The sequence below is a fragment of the Bubalus kerabau genome, chromosome 9 (genome assembly GCF_029407905.1).
Source record: "Bubalus kerabau isolate K-KA32 ecotype Philippines breed swamp buffalo chromosome 9, PCC_UOA_SB_1v2, whole genome shotgun sequence".
NCBI lineage: Eukaryota > Metazoa > Chordata > Mammalia > Artiodactyla > Bovidae > Bubalus > Bubalus kerabau.
The window spans coordinates 22,523,666-22,544,843 of record NC_073632.1 but is presented as its reverse complement, the minus strand read 5'-3'; the positions used below and the strand labels follow the sequence as shown (position 1 = coordinate 22,544,843).

Sequence of the window (21,178 nt, the reverse complement as noted above, 5' to 3'; positions counted from 1 at the left end):
AGTCGGACATGACTGAGCGACTGAATAACAAATTAACTACCGGTTTATTCTTTTCCTACGTTCTGTTTCCAGCATTTAACTGAAAGCTTTTCAGACTTTAAAGATTTTTTTTTTTTAATTTTGGAAAACTTAGAAGGCTATGATTTTATCTTAGCCTTTTTGATATGATTTTATCTTATGATTTTATCAAGTCTATTAAAGAAGTAAAATTAAATGTGTATTATTATAGGATAAAATAGTTGAGTTTCTTTAAATTAAACTTTTGAAAAGAATTCAGTAAATAATTTTTGCTTAAAGACATGCTAAGGTCTTAATAGACGTTAACTTTTATTTTGGAGCAGTTAAATTTTAGAGCAGTTTTGGGTTCACAGCAAATTTGAACTGAAAGTACATGTAGGTCCCAGACATGCCCTGCCTCCTCCCATCTAAACCTCCCCCAACTCTCAACATCCCCCTGCTGCCAGAGTGGGATGTTTGCCACATCCTGTGAATCTATATTGGCACATCATTATCATCCAAAGTCCATATTTACATTAGGATTCATTCTTGGTGTTAAATATTCTGCACATTAAGTTTTTGTCACTAAAATGTTGTTAAATTCTTATTTTCGGAATTTTCTTAAGCCTTCAAGTCTGAAGATTTAAAGATGTTTCTTTATTTTATTCCTCCCCTTTCCTCCTTCCATAGGATTCTAGTGGCTTAATTTAAAATTTAAAAGACACCTTATCTGCATCAAGTCTTTGATGATTATGTATAGAATCTCCAAACCCACTGATGACTCAAGTTCTGTGAATAATTGTTTTTAATTTGATTTCCTCCACATTCATTGTTTGAAGCTACTTGAAGAATTCTATATGGAGGGAGCATGTGTTTGCAGAATGTGTGCAGATGGCGTAATTCCAGAGCAGAGATTGAGAGCACTTCTCAAACTTTACTGTGGGCTCGAATTATCTGGCACCTTGTTACTGCTGATTCTGATTCAGGAAGTCTGAATTCAGGGGTGGGGCCCAGGACTCCATTTCTATCAACTTCCCCTGTGATGCTGTTGCTGCTGGAACCACAGAGGAGTAGCAGGGTGTTAGACTACATTTCTCAGTTTTGTAACTTCACTTGAATGAAAGAATTTATGAGACTTTGGGCTTCTTTTGTGTTTTCTCCCCCAGTGTGCAAAGGGGCCAAAGCAGATATTGTATTCCTGACCGATGCTTCCTGGAGTATTGGGGATGATAATTTTAACAAAGTTGTAAAATTCATCTTCAATACCGTGGGAGGCTTTGATGAAATCAGTCCTGCTGGAATTCAGGTGGGTGTCGTTTCAAAGGTTATTCATCTGTAGTGTCTTGCCGTTTCCTCCAAACTTCTTAAGTACAAAGACTTTTCAGTATAAACTCAATTTTGACTTTATTTTCTATTTTCTTTACACATATACTTTTGGGAAGGGCTTGGGTGTAAATGATAAAATGAATAGAAAAAAATAAGTATTCCTCTAGGTATTGTCTTGGCTAGATGATGTTCTTGTTGAAGAATTTAGGGAATTCTAACTCTAACTTGCTGCTTAAAACTTCTGACAAGGATCCACTTTCACAAAAGATCACTTTGTGTTCTGGAAGTTAACTGCATTGTAACTGTCCTACCCTGTTAACTCAGAAGATCCAGGGATGATTAGTGACTGGTTGGGGTGTGGAACCCTGTTGTCCCCTCTGTCATGACACTCAGCGCCAGTGGCTCTGTTACTTATAATTCAGATTCTGCAACCTTGAAGACCCATTTCAATTCCATGCTTTCTGGAGAAGTTTCCTTGATAGTTTTAGGCATTCTAGACTCCTGAAGGGTTCTGTTTGTATTGCTGCTATGGCCCATACCACTTTATATCGTCATTATTTGTGTGTTTCTTTTCTGTCTAAATCATTGACTCCTAAAGGCAAGAGACTATTGTTTTATTATTTTTTTGGAATTTTGTTCTTTCCTTCCATATTTCTCTTGGTGAGTTTTCTTTTTTATTTTGGCTGTTTGTACCTCTTCATTGTGACATCTTAGACATGTTATGAAAATAAGAGCTTTTGACATAAACCACAAATAATTCTGCAAACAAATCACGTCTTCTTTTATGGACTAATGTTTTATGGAATATATTAAATTTCAAATCCCCAAATAATCCTGTGGATGTTATTCCAACCCAAGATGAGTAAAATGTCAGGCTAGTTATGTTCTTAATTTAATGTGTCAGCAACTAAGCCATTTTAAAAATCCTTTTAGAAATTAATATTTCTGATAAAATATAAGAATAAAAAAGCTACCATATTTTATTAGCTTCCATGTGCTACTTAGTATATATGATTCTTCTTCCTTAAAATGACTGAAGAAAGTAAGTATAATTGTTTCCATTTTGCTGATAAAAAAACGAAGACCTGGAGATGTTGGGCACTTGCCCAATGTCACAGAGCTATCAATCGGCAGAGTTTTGATCCCATTGATCCTGTGTATAAAGCCTATAAGCTTTCTACTAAATCACACCGCCACTGAGTTTGTGATGAGTGATGATTATTGTCACACATGTGCCATTTTTATGTTACCATGGAGAATAGATGGAGTCAGTAGAAATGAGAAACAATTGCTTAGCCAACATTTGAGCTCAAGATAGTATGTTCTCATTTCTAATCCTGGAACCTCACTGCTCTCTAGCTTCATGCATCCCTTCTTACATCCTGGACAATAAATACAGTGCATGTACTTTATCAGTTATCAATTACTGACACTTTTATGAAGATCAGAAATTCGAGAATTTAGTGAGACAATGATAGTCAGTGTTATAATATTAGCTGTAAAGTGTTTATAATATTTCATCAGGTCGAATACACTTCTCTTTCCCATTCTGCAACTAGAGGACTCATTTGAAAATTGAAACATAAAAAGAGTTGACTTACCCTCACCACCAAACTGCCTTTCTCTTCAGGTCTCATTTGTGCAGTACAGTGACGAGGTCAAGTCTGAGTTTAAGCTGAACACATACAATGACAAGGCCCCGGCCCTGGGGGCCCTCCAGAACATTCGGTACAGAGGAGGAAACACAAGAACAGGTACTGTTCATCAGCAGGTACTTAGACTTTTGCTCTCCAAAGCCTTTGGAGTGATGGGCTGAGTATAACTCTAACATTCAAATTCTTATCCGTTGGGTGTGACTAAAGGCATTTGGATAGTTTTCACTGATAAGACACAAACATGTTCTGTGCCACATTCTACAGGCAAGGCTCTGACCTTTATCAAGGAGAAGGTGTTGACCTGGGAGAGCGGCATGAGGAAGAATGTCCCCAAGGTGCTGGTTGTAGTCACGGATGGTCGGTCGCAGGATGAGGTCAAGAAGGCGGCTTTGGTCATCCAGCAGTCAGGTAAACACAGGCATACATTTGACGCCTAGGGATTGCCCTCACTTATTTTACAGTTTCAAACATCCAGAAATGCTTGAAAAAGACCAAAATTATGGATTTTACTTTATTGTTTCTCTTTGACTTTATCCTCTTCCATACCCTTCTAATGTTATTTTACATTTAATCATGGAACAGTTGGATAATTGCTCAGCAAAGACATGGTGTATTCTTTGTGTAAGACATGCATGCCTCAGGCTCTGTCCCCTGTAGTGGTTGGAAGGGTACAGACAGCAGTGATGGGATGATCCTCAAGCAGGCTTCCTGCTGTAGCAGAAGTAAATCTTGATGCTGGTTCAACCCACTCTAAGGAGGGACATAGGTTTAGCATGACCTGGTAGACTCATGCCCCAAACAGATTGCTGGAAGGTTCACTGCAAAGGAGTGGAGAGGCATCTGGGGAGACGTCACTGGTGTAGATCCTGGCAATCAAACATTCTGAAAGCCTGTAGCAAGAATGTTACACTGCCCTTCAAATTAGTTATGTCAGATGATTAGAGATGAAACAAGATCTTTATAGTGCTTGCTTTAACAGCCTCACTCCTTCAGGCAGGGTCCAAGGTGGACGTATTTTAGAGAGAATTCTATGCTATGCATGATTTACTCTGGTCTAAATTGTAAAGTACTTCATTATATAGAGTTTGTCATCTGCACATGTATGGGTCTTTGGCTAAAAGTCTGAGTCATGATTAATACTAAGTCATACTGTCTTCTTACAATAGAGATCATTCTATGCACTGATGTTTTTATAAATTATTTCCATTGTGGTTAGGCACTTTGAACAGATTTCTTCATATGTTGGGCTCCTCGCTGATTTAACTTTGGGATTATGAATGATTGCTCCTCAAGTTATCTTGTTTCTAGCTAATTATGTAACCAGTTCTTTATATAGCCTATTTTTCCTGCTGTCCAATTAAACTTTTGTTTATTTGGGTTAGCCTAAATAAATGAAAGTTTATTGCCAGCGGGAGTTGTAGATTTCATTTTGAAAGTGGTCAAAGTGCTGACTTTGAGCCTGAGTTTATTGAGTAAATTAGTTTCAGGAATTCAGTTAAAATGGGCCTATTGTTGGTTTCTGAGTCAAATCGGCTTAAAATGCTAATGTTGCCTAAGACATCTGCAGAATTAATGGGTATATTTAGGATGTGTGGAAGGAAATGAGTGCTACATTAAGCCATTTTGTTATTAAAATGTTCACCTTTTAATTGTTAAGATTTTATTTTAGGAAATCCAATTAATTGAATTTTATATTAATGGGTATATTAGGATGTGTGGAAGGAAATGAGTGCTACATTAAGTCATTTTGTTATTAAAATGTTCACCTTTTGATTGTTACGATTTTATTTTAGGAAATCCATAAAAAAAAGTATGTTGAAAGAACTTGATGCATAAGCTGAGAAAATTTGGCATCATTTCTGATAAGATTTTATTTTGAATTGTTGAGACAATAAAAGTTTGTGTAATTCTGTAAACATTGCTCTGCAGGGTTCAGTGTCTTTGTAGTTGGCGTGGCTGATGTCGACTACAATGAACTTGCCAACATAGCGAGCAAACCAAGCGAACGGCACGTGTTCATTGTGGATGACTTTGAATCTTTTGAGAAGATCGAGGACAACCTCATCACATTTGTGTGTGAAACTGCCACTTCAAGTAAGTCATGGTCCATATGGATCCATAGTCTCACTTGTTTTGAAAAGTAACTACTGTGTAGACCATTCCTTATCCTAACCAAGATCAAGTCTGTGCATAAATAGATCCTGGGAAACCACTTGAGAACCTGATGAATCACTGTTCCTATTGAGATCATGCTGACTGTGTGCTTGTCAGAGGTCCATTTTTAGTCTTGAAGATGCAATATTCCTTGTATGGAAATAAAATGTTTGTATATATCCTTTTCCCACCATCTCAATGCCTGTGACATTTGAGAAAATGAATCTTCAACTTAGAAATGCATTTATAGAAGCATTTCTGTGAGGTGAAGGTTTTCCCTGTTAGTAATCAATTGGTATTTGTTCTGTCAACATCTGTGCTTCAAGAGAGCCATGAAAAAACAGCCTTATGTGAGTGTTCCCTGTAGAAATGCACTTGGTTCTTATTTGTTTCTTTGGGTATATTCATGGTATACCGAGACCTCCAGTTTAACTTTTGAGATGCAGTGAAGGACAAAAGATTTAAATCCATTTGTCCTCCTCCCCATTCATGAACTCTGATTTTTGGAGTATTAGATTAAGGAGATAGTTGAGTGGCTCATCTAAACCCCTAATCCCAGGCAGAGCTGTGCTTTTTAAGTGTTGTTTTTTTCCCCTATTAAACATTATATTAGAATCTCAGAACTCTGGTTAGAGGCAGAGGAAGTAAACAAATGTTAATGGCTTACTGTAAAAATTAACACTGCAGCTCAGAATGGAGCTGCACTAGTGAAAGGAGCAGGGAGGGAGCAGCAGCTGTTCCATCCATTCCAGGGAGTCTTGCATGCAGCCTTTCCTGTCCCAGCTCCGGGCCCCAGGTTGGGACCCCCTGCACACCTGCCCCTGGATGGTTAGTGAGGAGCACGAGCCTCCAGCATTTGGCCGAGAAGAGGACTGGCTGGCAACAAATTCCTCCTGCCCTTGCATAAATTTAAAGTTCCTTGGGCGAAAAGTTCTTTAATCCATCGAAAAAAATATATAAATTTCCCCCTTTAATTCTGTCTTACCATTCTTAAGAACGTTGTAAAATTCCAGGTGGACTGGAGACTGTCCAGAAAACATGGTTACACTACTCAATAGTATAATTTCTCCTACAAGTTGAAAATCTACACAAAACCACTTAGAAAAGGTTCGATTGTTATGTTCTGTAAATGAATGAACAGTTTGGTTACTTGCTGTCCATATGCAGGTGCTTTCTGTGCGTGTGTAATGTTAGTTTTCCTTGGTGCCTTGTGCTTAAACAATGCTGTACGTTGCAGGTTGCCCTCTCATTTATTTGGACGGCTACACCTCACCAGGTAAGCGTTCATACTCTTGGGCTAATTTATTTCAGGATTTAAGCAATAAGATAATTCAGATAACCTCATTTCAATATTTTCTGTTCTGATGTGAAGGTTTTAAGATGCTTGAAGCGTACAATCTGACAGAAAAGAATTTTGCTTCTGTGCAAGGAGTCTCCCTGGAGTCAGGCTCTTTCCCCAGCTACTCATCTTACAGGCTTCAGAAGAACGCCTTTGTGAACCAGCCTACAGTGTGAGTCTGACAACAGGAGGGTCTCTTTCTTACCATGGGCCAGAGGCTTTTTTGAGGTTCTTAGAATCTTTGATGATTTCTTATCACTCTGGTATTTTAGAATTGTCAGAAAAGTCATATGGATAACCTGATTTAGTTTCCTTAAGTACAATTGGGTTGTGTGTGTGTGTGTGTGTGTGGTGTGTATGTTCAGTTGCTCAGTCATGTCTGACTCTTTGTGACCCCATGGACTGTAGGCCCCCAGGCTCCTCTGTCCTTGGGATTCTCCTGGCATGAATACTGGAGTGGGTTGCCATTTCTTCCTCCAGGGGATTTTCCCGACCCAAGGATTGAATCCGTGTTTCCCGCATCTCCTGCATTGCAGACAGATTCTTTACCACTGAGCCATCAGGGAAGCCCCACAGCTGAGTTAAGGGTCTTTTATCAGGTCACATGGGAGACTAGTACTCAAGCCTGCTACTCTGAGAATCTCATCCTGTATCTGCCACGTGATGGATTACTAAATCCTTTTGAATTTAAGGCTAGGACTGTAGTTATGCTTCTTCTAAGGGAGATTATTTAAGCAGGGAGGCACCTTCTTCTCTTGACCGTTTCTCCGTGGGTGCAGAAGGGCTGGATGGAATCAGTGCAGAATGGGATCAGGCATTCTTCCTAGAGCTTCTGACTCCAGAAGATGAAAGACTGCAGCAGTCTGTCAGTGATCTGTGATCCGACAGGCGGCAGTTAGTTTTTATTGGCTGGTGCTCCTGGGACCTGTTGGGCAGCTCTCGATGTTATTTAACTTGATGAAAGTTTGTACCTGGTTCCGATAACCAAAATATGTGTTTGGCACCTTCTGGAGGGGAAAGAACACCAAGAAATAAAGTTTTCAGAAACTTAGGACAGGGTCAGATGATGATGCCTGAAATTTGAAATGCTCTGGGAAAGCTGACGGAAAATGCAGACTAAAACCAAGGCTAATTTTTTGTAAGGAAGCACAGATTGTATTGTTGTAGTGTGACCACACTGTGAGTTCCTAACTCCTTTATGGTTAACCACACTAGTTCACAGTTTTAGGTTTTGCAGTGAACCTAAATACCCAGTGTTTAACTCTGTCACCTCAAGCTATGATTCCTACATTTTCACATAAGACAGCCCACTGTCCTCTTAAGATTCAGATCTTGTGGCTGAAAGAGGCATAAAATGCAATTAAATACTTCTTTATTTTTTCATAGTCATTCATTAACTAAAAAAGGAGAAAAATGGGCTAAGTGACTGATGACTTTATATGGAGACAATATTATTTTTAATGTGGAATATTGCGAAGATTTCATGGACAGAGGAGCCTGGCGGACTATAGTCCATGGGTTGGCAAAGAGTTAGATACGACTGAGCAACTCTTCACTTCATTTCATCATGAATTTGGTTGGTTTTCGAACATACAAAAGACATTGTGTCAGCTTGCCCAGAACATACACTTTAAGAAGGAGGGCATTTCAGAGTGTGGAGTAGAGGTCCTGGCCTGTACAGATGGGAAAAGAATCTAAAAAAGAGAGGTTTTATGTATTTGTATAACTGATTCACTTTGCTGTACAGCAGAAGCAAAAGCAACATTGCAAATCAAGCATATGCCAATAAAAATCGAAAAAAAAAAAACCCAAACATAGGACAGCGTTATATTCCAGAAGTGCCGGGACTGTGGCTCCCTGAGGCTCAGAACCCCGAGAGCCGCTCTCTGCCTCTGTCAAAATCTGTGGAGCAGTTGCTTTTCTGTCCATGGGCCGATTCTCAAGGCCCTTTTCCTATCTTTACGAAGAAAGTGTTTTTCAATGGTCTCAGGCTATTTCAGAGGTTCCCTTAGAACAATGATTGACTCAAGTCTAGAAGGACACATGGGTCCGCATTTTATGTTCAATAGCCTTAGAGCCAAGAAACTTGAATCATATCCGTTTATCAACACTAAACATTTGCACATGTATGTGGCAGTAACATATATTATTGGTTTTGTTTCTGGGAACGTGTGACCTTCTGGAGCTTATTTGATGTATTTGATTTTAAGGGAGGACTTTGGAAGTGTATAGGGAGGGGGAAATTGAAACCTTGAGCCATCTTACGTATGATCTCATATCCCTGATGTTGGAAATTGAATATATTTAGTGAGATTTATGCTCTTTAAATTACATCCGTAGATACAATGTTTATCACTCTAAAATCATTATATAGTTTTATAATCATCTATGTATCCAGAAAAAATGATTTATTAACTGTAGGATGAAAGACCATTTGGCAGTTTCCCAGACTTTTTGACTTTATCAGATTATAAATAAACTATTACTGCTTACATAATGGGTCTGTAGTGTTTGCTATTTTGAGGTCTCATTCTTAAATTTTTCCCCTTCTAATAATGTATTATTAAAAGGACTATTATCATATAATTGGATTATTATAAATGGCTTCAATACTAGTCATGAAAAGATTCTAGTCCAAAAATTTTAAATATCATCTATTTCTGATGAGAAATCCTTACTAATTAGTTAATTAATTTTGCTTTATCCAACAGAGAACTACATCCCAATGGACTCCCTCCTTCATATACAATTATATTACTATTCAGACTCCTCCCAGAAACTCCCAGCGACCCTTTTGCAATTTGGCAGATCACAGACAGAGACTATAAACCACAAGTTGGTGTGATTGCAGATCGTAAGGATTTTTATCTTCTCTTAGGGCCCATGCATGCATATTTTTTATTATGGTTTTCCTTCTCTTTAAGAACCTTCTGGATGTCTATGTATGTACATATATACCTTTTTCCTTGATTATGCTTTTATGTTTAAAGTTTTTAAAAAATAGGTCAGTAAATACTTGAATCACATTTTATCTTAACCGAATTATTAATGTTTTAGAGATCTCCTCAACAAGAATTAATTGTTAATACTTTCAATATAGAATCTCCATGCATTTGATTTTAATAACAATTATGTGTTGATTACAGCTTCTAGCAGGACATTATCATTCTTTAACAAGGATACAAGAGGTGAGGTGCAGACTGTTACATTTGACACAGATGAAGTGAAGGCATTATTTTATGGAAGTTTTCATAAGGTAAAAACGTAAGATTATCTGGTTATTTATAAAAGAAGTATGTGGACTTAAAACTTAAACTAATTTATTATTTATTAAAGTGTATGTTAAACTAGTGGGAACATAGCCATGTCTTTTAAAAACAATATCTTATTTCAGAGGATTTGATCAATTTTCAAAGAAGAAAATTTTAAATGATATTTCTACTAATCTGCTAGTTAATGAGATTAACTACTGTTAACATTTCAATATATATTCAATGCAAATGTCTTTTTAGAATATGAGTTGTATAGTATATACAATGTTGTACGCCCATTTTTCTACCTTTTATTTTGAACCTTTATGTAATTTTGTTTCAGAAGCTTAATTTTTGTGGATTGTATTTAGTTGATAATATTTTTTCTTTTATAGAGCATAGTAAGCTGCTTCCGCTTGCTCATTTATTGAAAAGTTACAAACATGTCAGTCCAAAAGTTATCACTATCTACCAACATAATTAAGATAACTGTTTATGAGATTAACTTCTGCATGAACACATTTACAACTTCTCTGAATCATTTTATTAAAACTTCTAAGATAAATTCTTAGGGGATTATCTATTCTTGATCTTAATTTTTTAATTTTAAGATCCAAGGGTAATACAGACTTGCTGTCAGGCAATTAATTGACAGATAAGAGTACTGACTTTGGCAGAATTGGAAATGAACAGTCTTGGTTATGAGTGGACTTTTTAATGGAATTTTTGCATCAATTGGATCAAATGAACAGGAGGAAGACTATTTGCTGCGCAAGCTTTAAAATTTCCCCAGTATGAGGCTCAGAAAGTTAGTCCCCATATGTAGAAAACAAATATTTCCAATTCAATCTGATTTCTCAAGTGAAAATTGAAGAACTTCCCTATAATTAGGTAGATTTAGCTGAATTTCTTGCTGATTCTCCTCCTAAGAATCTTGGTTTCTTCCCAGAATGTTTTCTTATTCGTGAATCAGATTCTTGGTGAAGATAGCAAGGGACTCTCCTCACGGGATTTGGAGAGGCCTCAAAGTGCACATTATTGTTGTTTAGTCACTCAGTCGTATCCAACTCTATAGGACCACATGGACTGTAGCCTGCCAGGCTCTTCTGTCTGTGGAATTTCCCAGGCAAGAATACTGGCGTGGATTGCCATTTCCTTTTCCAGGGGAGCTTCCTGACACGGATTGAATCCGCGTCTCCTGCATTGGCAGGTGGATTCTTTACCACTGAGCCACCAGGGAAGCCCAATGAGCACATTAGTGATAAGCCAAAAAAAAAACAAAAAAACAAAAAACCCAAAACCAATGATGAAGAAACAGAGATCTCTGAGTATAAAGGCATATTTGCTCAACAAGTTACAGACTTTACTGGTAAAGTGCAGGAAAATAAATGCTTTATTGGGAAAGAAGATTCTAGTTTGACAAATTTTTACTAGCCTCAATTGCTTCTTGTCCAATAATAGATGCTGAATCTGGTGAAGTTCTTATGAACTTTTTTTGGCTCATTGATATGCCTATTATAAACTTACATTTGAGTAACTTGCTAAAGAGGACTATTTTATTTTTCTTCCATATCCACTGAAGATATTGGAAACTCAGCCTGCTATTAACCACCTGATAATCATTTAGGAACTATTATTATTATCTTTTTAACTTTTTATTTTGTACTGGGGTATAGCTGATTAACAATGTTGTGATAATTTCAGGTGAACAGCAAACTGAGTCAACCATATGTATACATGTATCCATTCTCCCCCAAACTATTCCCCCCGTCTAGGCTAGGAACTATTATAATTTTTTAATTTCCAACTTTCATTGAATGTTTAGTTTTACTTGATGAAAATAAGGCAGTATTTTTGAAGAGATCTATAGTGATAGTCATTAATTATTGCATATCAGGAGAATTGTTTTTTGACCCTCCCGTCTTAATTTGCCTTTTTAGAGAGGTATTTGTGTTCTTAGGTTTTATGTAATGCGTCTTGTCTTTTTCTCATAAACTCTTTTCTTTTCAAATTCTCTGCCTTCTTTTTTCATAGTGTCTTTCTATTTTTTTAGTTCCTCCTCTACTTTTTCATTGTGTTTTCTTCCCCCTCCTTCCTTCCTCCACCCCATTCTTATAACCTACTCTCCTTTATCGCATCCATTCAAGTACCAAGTTCAGTCTCTATTGGCTACTGATCCAAGGACTTGGAACACCCTTCTTTCATTTCCCATGTAATTTGGGAACTGAAGTTCGTCAGTCCTTGAGATAAGAACAAGTAGTTCTCTGAGAGAAGCAGCAAATAAGTGAAAATAACATGCAGGAGGCTCTTGGGAGAGAGGGGATAGACTAAAAGAGCTTATGTGGGGAAGGGCAGACAACTGCTGCTTCTGGAGGATTCTCTTGAAAAAGTTCTATGTCTCCATCTTATTGTAACAGGTGACGTAGATTCGAGTGAGAAATTTGTAACAAGACAAAAAGGTAGAATAGATGAAAAATAAGGAATGGCAGACCTTGGGAAGGGTGATGCGTTGACAAGAGTGTTCCTGCTTCGTTCTATTGGTCTGTGACCAACATGCTTCCTGGTTGGGAAATAGTCCCTAATTACTTGGGACAGTGGTGCCCAGATGAAGAGCCGATTTGAAATGTAATTATGCATGTGTTTAAAATGCAATAAAACACACTGGAGAGATCATAGCAAAATATATTTTTAGCATGTGTTTCTTTTTGGTTCGCATTGAGTGACAAGTGTATTTGGAATAATTTTGTTTCAAAACTTCAAAGCTTTGATTTTGAAATAGTTTTTCTGGATTCTATGATTTTTCAAGTAGCTTTTGAGTGTTAGCCTCTGAGATTGTTCATATAAGATCTGATAAATAAGTTTCAGTTCTTACTAGATAATAAATGCCTTGGGAATGTCTATATGGCATTCATCTTGAATTCAGTATTAGATGACTGCCCTGGGGTATTTAAAATTATTTTTAGTAAGTCATATATCACTTTTAAATAAAAGCAGTATGTAATTCATAGTACTTATAGATGCACTAAATTAATGTTTTGGTGGTGATTCTATGTGGAAAAAATATCTACTGTTAAAAAAAAATCTCTGGAGATTGTCCTTATGCTTATTTACTCTAAAGCATTTAATGGAATTTCTGTTCCTTAACTTGGAGCCAAACTTTTTAAAGTAATCATCATGGGCTTACTTGGGTATTTGGGCTGTGATAAGTGGAAACTATGGGCATAACTATAAAGCCAAAGATTGCCTGCAGCCATTCTTTACATTATTGAAATATAGATGTTTTATTATTTATCTGTACTAATAGATTTCTTAAGATTCTGAATATCTTCAATATCCAACAACAATAAATCAACATGTTTGTTTTCTTATGAGGAAATTGAATCTTGAATTTGATTTCCAGAGCTGATTCTTTATAAAACATACAACCTAGCTCTTTCCTATGTTAGGTATCTGCATGGTGTGTAAGATCTTTTTGGCAAGGACTATTGTTGCTGTTCAGTTGCCCAGTCATGTCTGACTCTTTGCAACCCCATGGACTGCAGTGTACCAGGCCTCCCTGTCCCTTCATCCTCTCCTGAAGTTTCCCAAGTTCATGTCCATGGCATTGGTGATGCCATCCAGCCATCTCATCTGATGCCTTCTTCTCCTTCTGCCCTCAATCTTTCTCAGCATCAGGGACTTTTCCAATGAGTTGGCAGGGATTCTGGACTAAGAAATTAAAAACTGAATTTAGCAAAATCAGTGGAAGACATTCAAGGCTCCTTTGTTCTGAGTATAACAGTTTATTAACTTGTATTTTAATAGTTCACTTGCTATAATTTATTTTTTAATAGTTATTATGAAATATTGACCGTGTTCCCCACATTGTATAGTATATATTTGTAGCTTATTTTATACAAAGTGCTATGTACCTCTTAATCCACTACCCGTTTTGCCCCCCTGCCCTGCCACAGGTAACCACAAGTTTGTTCTCTGTATCTGTCAGTCTTTTTTTTTTGAAAAGCTCTCTGTCGTTTAAAGAGTCATCTCATCTACTATATTATCTCTGGCCATCTCAGGAAGAATACATCGTGGGGAAAATAAGAAATTATACTGATGTACAATAGCAGGAGGGCTGAGACTCAGAGAGATTCAGTTCAGTTCAGTTCAGTTCAGTTGCTCAGTTGTGTCCGACTCTTTGTGACCCCATGAATCGCAGCACGCCAGGCCTCCCTGTCCATCACCAACTCCCGGAGTTCACTCAGACTCACGTCCATCGAGTCAGTGATGCCATCCAGCCATCTCATCCTCTGTCGTCCCCTTCTCCTCCTGCCCCCAATCCCTCCCAGCATCAGAGTCTTTTCCAATGAGTCAACTCTTCGCATGAGGTGGCCAAAGTATTGGAGTTTCAGCTTTAGCATCATTCCTTCCCAAGAAATCCCAGGGCTGATGTCCTTCAGAATGGACTGGTTGGATCTCCTTGCAGTCCAAGGGACTCTCAAGAGTCTTCTCCAACACCACACTTCAAAAGCATCAATTCTTCAGCACTCAGCTTTCTTCACAGTCCAACTCTTGCATCCATACATGACCACTGGAAAAACCATAGTCTTGACTAGACGGACCTTTGTTGGCAAAGTAATGTCTCTGCTTTTGAATATGCTATCTAGGTTGGTCGTAACTTTCCTTCCAAGGAGTAAGCGTCTTTTAATTTCATGGCTGCAGTCACCATCTGCAGTGATTTTAGAGCCCCCAAAAATAAAGTCTGCCACTGTTTCCACTGTTTCCCCATCTATTTCCCATGAAGTGATGGGACCAGATGCCATGATCTTCGTTTTCTGAATGTTGAGTTTTAAGCCAACTTTTTCACTCTCCTCTTTCACCTTCATCAAGAGGCTTTTTAGTTCCTCTTCAAGTGGTTCATTTAATTTGATGTTGTTAAATTAAATGACATTGACACTGCAGCCTGGTTCTTGAATTTTTAGTTCAAGGCTCTTGATTTGGGATGAGAATAGCTTTCCGTTCAGTCGCTCAGTTGTGTCTGACTCTTTGCGACCCCATGGACTGCAGCATGCTAGGCCACCCTGTCTGTCACCAGCTCCCAGAGTTTACTCAAACTTATGTCCATCAGTGATGCCATCCAACCATCTCATCCTCTGTCGTCCCCTTCTCCTTCTGCTTTCATCTTTCCCAGCATCAGGGTCTTTTTAAATGAGTCAGTTCTTCACGTCAGGTGGCCAAAGTTTTGGAGTTTTAGCTTCAGCATCAGTCCTTTCAATGAATATTCATCTTGATTTCCTTTAGAATGGACTGGTTGGATCTCCTTGCAGTCCAAGGGACTCTCAAGAGTCTTCTCCAACTCAACAGTTCAAAAGCATCAATTCTTCGGTGCTCAGCTCTTTTTATTGTCCAATTCTCTCATCCATACATGACTTCTGGAAAAACCATAGCCATGACTAGATGGACCTTTGTTGGCAAAGTAATGCTTTTTAACAAGCTTTGCTAAAAAGCTCTGCTTTTTAATAAGCTATCTAGGTTGGTCATAGCTATTCTTCCAAGGAGCATACGTCTTTTAATTTCATAAATAGCTTTAAGTACACATTTTTTTAATGTGTGATCTGATATATGTATAAGTCAGCCATATTGTTCTGGGTAGAAATTTTATAATGGAAACGAATGATCTTTTTAGGTTCATATCGTAGTGACCTCGAAAAGTGTTAAGATTTACATCGACTGCTATGAGATTGTAGAGAAGGATATCAAGGAAGCTGGAAATATCACCACTGACGGTTATGAAATTCTTGGAAAACTGCTTAAAGGGGAGAGGAAGTCAGCCACAGTAAGTAACACAGTTTTATTTTTCTTGGTACTTTGTATGAAGATAGAAATGACATTTTTCAAAGTAATTGGTACTTTTTCTTTTCCGTCGATGATATTTTTAATTGTTTTATATCTTGGTTAGATTGAAACACTGGAAGTTACACTGAGGTAATACGCTCCTGACAAAACATGATAATGTGCTTTACTGCTAGAAGCAAATTAAGATGTCAGGGCAGCAGAGAACATCATGTAGTTGACTTGAAACTGAATCAAACTGGAGAGTACAGCACAAACCCTTGCCAGGAGAATCAGTGAAATGTAAACGAATTTATTTTTTTGCTCTTCAAAAGTAGGAACTGTTGACACAGCTTTGTGCATTCGGGACATTTTGCATTTGTGGACTCTGGCTGTGACCGTCACAGAGCTACGCTCCCTCACAGAGGGGTCAGGCCGCCTCAGAAGGAAGATGAGTGTAGGGTGGCAGCCGCCTCACAACTGTCATTGGCTTGTTTGAGGCGGGGGCTTGCCAACCCTTTTACAATGCTATTTAGTAATAAACTGTTAAAACCTGAGGTTTTCACTGTCCCAGGCTAGGTTCATAATAAATGTTGATTAATAATAACATTGTTCTGAAAGCAAGACTACTATTTTTGGCTTCTATTATTTTTTAAGATAATTTTACTTGTTTATTTCTGGCTGTGCTTGGTCTTCGTTGCTATTAGGCTTTTCCCTTGTTGTGACAGATGGGGGCCACTCTCTGGTCGTGGCGTTTGGCTTCTGGTTGCCGCGGCTTCACTTGTGGTAGAGCATGGGCTCTAGGGCATGTGCTGCTCACGTTGCATCACATGGGCTCAGTAGTTGCGACTCCCAGGCTCTCCAGCACAGGCTTAATAGTTGTGGTACATGGGGTTAGTTGCTACATGGAATGTGGGATCTTCCCAGATCGGGGATTGAACCTGTGTCTCCTGCATTGGCAGATGGATTCTTTACTGCTGAGTCACCAGAGAAGCCCTTCTATTATTTTTTAAAATTGCTTTCACTGAGCTTAGCTTTCTTTCATGGACAGAATTTTCATCTCTATTCAGAAATGAAATTTTTAACCCTCAATGTAGAACTTGAACTTGAAAACACTCTTAGCTTTCACCATGTGAAGTTGAAGTTGCTCAGTCGTGTCCAACTCTTTGTGACCTCATGGACTATAGCCCACCAGGCTCCTCCGTCCATGAAATTTTCCAGGCAAGAGTACTGGAATGGATTGCCATTTCCTTCTCCAGGGGATCTTCCTGACCCAGGGATCAAACCCAGGTCTCCCAGGTGCAGGCAGACGCTTTACCCTCAGAGCCACGAGGGAAGAACTAGTTTTTAGTGCAAATAATATAATTGCAATTAAAATCATTTATTGAATATTGGGTTTAATATTTAAATAGAACAAGTTTATAAAAGAATGACTATATCTAAGTGAACTTTTCTTTTTTATCCAAAGAACTCTGTTTTTTAAGTGTAGTAAGATAGAAAATATATGTATACTGAAATAGTTAAGCTGAAGGTAAATAAACATGAAATTATTAGTTAGCCCCTAGGTAAGAATTTATAAGAAACAGAGCATCAATTTAAGAATAAATGAGGAATTTTTTAAAATGTTACTTTTTTTTTTTAACAGAGGTAGACTCTTAAAAGTTGATTTAAATGTGTGTAGTCTTCAAATTAAAATTCTGATTTAAATGCACTCATCATTTTTAAGGATATAAAGAAATCAATGTTCTCTTAAAAAAAAAAAAAACAAAACTCAATGAGACATTTCATTTTAGCCAAGGAAATGAATCAGAAGTGGGATTATCACATTATGCATTTTGCTTTACTGTCCCTTTCTCTGAGGCATAGGGTTTTTTTGTTCTTAGGAGGTAAGGATCACATTGCTCTCATTGCCTGGACCCTTTAGAGAGTCTGCGTGAGAAGTTAGCAGAGGTTAAAATGTGGAAATGTTAATATGAAATGTGTTTCACGCATCTTTAGCTCATGTTGCTGTTGGTTGTTTACAGTTCCAAATCCAGAATTTTGATATTGTCTGCAGTCCGGTGTGGACCAGTAGAGACAGATGCTGTGATATTCCCTCCAGAGTAAGTGAAACAGAATGGAATTTTGTCATGGTTTTATTAGTCTTCGAGGAATAAGAGATGTGGATGAGGATGGCCTGGGAGAGGAACTAGTCCTCAGCAGCTGCATGTTAGGATGGAGCCAGGGTCACACATGGTGTGCGTGCTCATTAACGACCGCAGCTCAGGCTGGGACCCCCCCCTCCAAAAGTCAAGAATGTAGAGGGCCGCATCTGGAAATTCTCCCTAACAGCCCAAGTGGTTAGGCATAGTCAGAAAAGTCCTGCTTTAATCAGCATGTCTGATAAACCCATTTACTGCAGAGTCCTCCTGTTGCTTGTAAAATACCAGCATTTTACAGTAAATGCTTATTAAATCCTTTACAGGATCAGCCATCATACCTCTCTGGATGTCTAAGTAGAAATGCTCGAGTGATGGCCTTCCCCCACATTATCTGTGTAGGTGGTGATGGTTACAAAGATGAATGCTGAAGATGGATTTGAAGTTCTAGGCAAACAGTGAGCTGCACACACCCACAAAATAAGTGTGCATTATTTACTCAATGAATACTTACTGAACACCTGTTGTAAGCCAGGCATATCCTGTGTGCTGAGGTTACAGCAGTGAAAGGGAATATTCTAGAGAAAGGCAGAGGAGGAGGAGGAGTTAATAAGTATGTTATCGAGTGGAAAGTCATAGAAAACAAAGCAGGGTGCAAGGACCGGTAGCCAGGTGAGTACCCTCAGCCCTCAGGGAGAAGGTGAGATTTAAGCAGAGACCTGAGTGAAGTGAGGGGACAAGCAATGTGGAAAATGGAGAAAGAGTATTCCAACCAGAGGCGACCGTAAGTGTAAAGGCCCTAAGGACACAAGCTGCCCTGAACATCTGAGAAACAAGAAGCGGATGAGAGGGGCTGGGGCAGAGTTAAGGAGAGGGGAGGTGGTGGGCAGTGGGGTGCGGGCAAGGTGGTGGGGTGCTGTTTTGCAGACCGTGTAAGGCCTATAGGCTGTGGAAGGGATTTTAAATTTTATTCTGAATGAAATGGGCATCCATATCTGAAACACTCAGCATTTCTCTAATACCAGACTAGAGAGAATTGGATTAAATTACCAGGGGTCCTGATGATGGTTTTGTAAACATATCTTACGTGAGATTTCCTAAAGCAAAACTTTTAAAGACAGAAAGGGGCATAGCAAGATTGGGCGTAAGAGTTTGTAATCATAATTAAAAATTATTCTTTTAAGTTGGGAAATAGATTTCCTTGTGTGTATAAGATAAGTGGGTGTGGCGGATAAGAGGCTATGTTTACTTTCAATTCAGAGATAAATATTCTGTTCCAAATTTCAGAGAGATGAAGCAAAATGCCCAGCTTTTCCGAACGCTTGCACATGTACACAGGACAGCGTTGGACCTCCAGGACCCCCCGGGCCTGCAGTAAGGAGACTCAAATAGTCCTTCTAGTATTTCCAGTTAAATCTTTGGCATAATCATCCTTTGGTCAGTGTGTTGCGCATAAAATGCTTCTAGCCACTGGTGTGTTGTAGGACAGAACAAGATGAATTGCAGACCATTTTCACAGCACATCTTGAGATCTGAACTGGAGTAAATCCAGAAGAAAATCTGAAAGCATTTGAACACATTTCTCTACTCACATGAGAATGAATGATATGGGCTAGCATTCAAGAGCTTTTCAAGATACGGATTTGGGTTTCTCTCTTTAGTTACATGATTTTGAAAATTCCTTACACCTCCTGAAAGCTTCTTGTACCTATGTAGTGGAGCCATGATTGAGAAGCTGACCCCAAAAAACTTTAGAGCCTAGGATATGTGTATGTTATTAGCAAGCATATCATAGAATAACATATAGAGGATAATTTATGTATGTGATGATATCATAAACTCTCGGTGAAAGTGTTGGGGTTAGGAATAACCTGAGTGAGAAGACTGACCAGGTCTTTCCATGGAGGGGAGGGAAGACCAATAAAATGCAATGCAAAACACTGAAGAGTACAGTGTTAGATCTGGTTGATCAATTACACATGACCCAGGCTGGCTTTTCAGAATGGAAGTGGTACCTCTAAGCTTTATTGACCTCTTTTAAGAACATGGGTTAATTAACATAGAAACAGCTTAAAGAGCCTCAGAACACCAGATTTTACTGTACATGTTGTTAACAAATAATGTAAATTGATTTTAGGTTAAATTACAAACCAGCTCCTCATATATGGAATCAAAATATATCTGGAATTAACATCATTTATTTTCTTTAATTAATAGTGACTTACCTGATTTATATTTATAATCATAAAATTATACCTTGGATGTGACTTCGATGTTTTTGAGAAGTAGGAATTTTTTTCCTAATTGTAAGATAACGTTGTTGGATATCAGTACCATGTTTATTTCCTCTTTGTTCAGTGAACAGGTCTCTGAATTCCTGTTACTAAATTACATGTTCTGAGATTCTGAGAGAGTCTTCTTATTGCATGTTATTTTGTCTGAAGAATACACTCATATAATTCCAAAATAGATTTTTTCCTTAGAAATGCTTAAATATTTTATTTAAAGTAATGCTTTTTTTTTAAAGTAAACCTCAAATTTTCAAATCAGCTTCAAAATTTGCTAACAATTAAGGAAAGGTTAGAATATAAAAATGAGATCCTTAAGAATGTTTTGAAATTCTCCTTTCCCACACATTTGTATGATAGAAAGTATTTATTTCCATATTTCATAAATAGCCGTAGAAGTATTGGTTGTCTGGAGTGTGCGCTGCTTCTTAAAGCAATTTTTATGTATCAGCTTCTTCCTAGTTTTCTATGTTTACCCTAAAATGTTCTCTTACTATGTATTTTAGGGAGGACCTGGTGCTAAAGGTCCGAGAGGTGAAAGAGGTGTCAGTGGGGCAGTTGTAAGTATATTTTAGAGTGCATTTACATTTTCACCTATATGTTGAAGTCTCGTTATTCAAATTTCCGCTCACAGGGTAATGTGCCCTTGAGTAAGTTGATTCAAGTTTAGTGAGCCTTAGGCAATATAATGTGGTCTCTGTCTTGCCTCTGGATATCAGAATGGTAGATTAGATTAGTCAGATAAAGGAATGTACAGGGGATGTCACTGAAGTGGGAACTGCCCATGGGCAATAGAATGACCTATAGAAGCACCGAAGGGCTCTGCTCTCATATGGGGACGCAGAGGGGGAGACCTGGCCATCACCTGGAAGACCCCCTTCAAGGAGCAGAGTCCTACTAGAGGGAGCTGAGGAGGGTTCATCTGTCTTGGAGAAAGAGCCGAGCCGGCCACATCTGCCTTCACTGGGGGTCACTGGCCTCTTCTACCGGTTCAAAACTGTTTCCGTAAGACAACTCCAGCATCTTGGGGGGATGTATTATGAAGGCGATATGTAGATTTTGTCATACTGTCATTAAGCTAACTCAGGAAAGTGAGGCTGGGGTGCTGACCCAGGGCTGTCTGACTCTAGGTTTGTCCTTTTCTACCTGGACACCCTGCAAAGAAGCTCCTGCATAGAGTAAACATATCTGCTCTTTCCTTGCCTGATGTAGACATATG

The 21,178-nt window shown here is 38.3% G+C and overlaps 1 protein-coding gene across 3 annotated transcripts in view; it reads left to right on the top strand.

The window, feature by feature from the left end:
- Positions 1-21,178, top strand: part of COL12A1 (collagen type XII alpha 1 chain) — a 119,912-nt gene that overhangs the window by 80,247 nt on the left and 18,487 nt on the right. For all 3 annotated transcript variants that reach the window (XM_055534817.1, XM_055534819.1, XM_055534818.1), the window contains 12 exons: positions 1,164-1,303; positions 2,954-3,077; positions 3,243-3,386; positions 4,908-5,072; positions 6,370-6,408; positions 6,505-6,643; positions 9,183-9,325; positions 9,618-9,727; positions 15,388-15,537; positions 17,558-17,635; positions 18,959-19,045; positions 20,466-20,519. In XM_055534817.1, the coding sequence (XP_055390792.1) occupies positions 1,164-1,303; positions 2,954-3,077; positions 3,243-3,386; positions 4,908-5,072; positions 6,370-6,408; positions 6,505-6,643; positions 9,183-9,325; positions 9,618-9,727; positions 15,388-15,537; positions 17,558-17,635; positions 18,959-19,045; positions 20,466-20,519 (1,373 nt within the window). The remainder of the gene's footprint in view (positions 1-1,163; positions 1,304-2,953; positions 3,078-3,242; positions 3,387-4,907; positions 5,073-6,369; positions 6,409-6,504; positions 6,644-9,182; positions 9,326-9,617; positions 9,728-15,387; positions 15,538-17,557; positions 17,636-18,958; positions 19,046-20,465; positions 20,520-21,178) is intronic.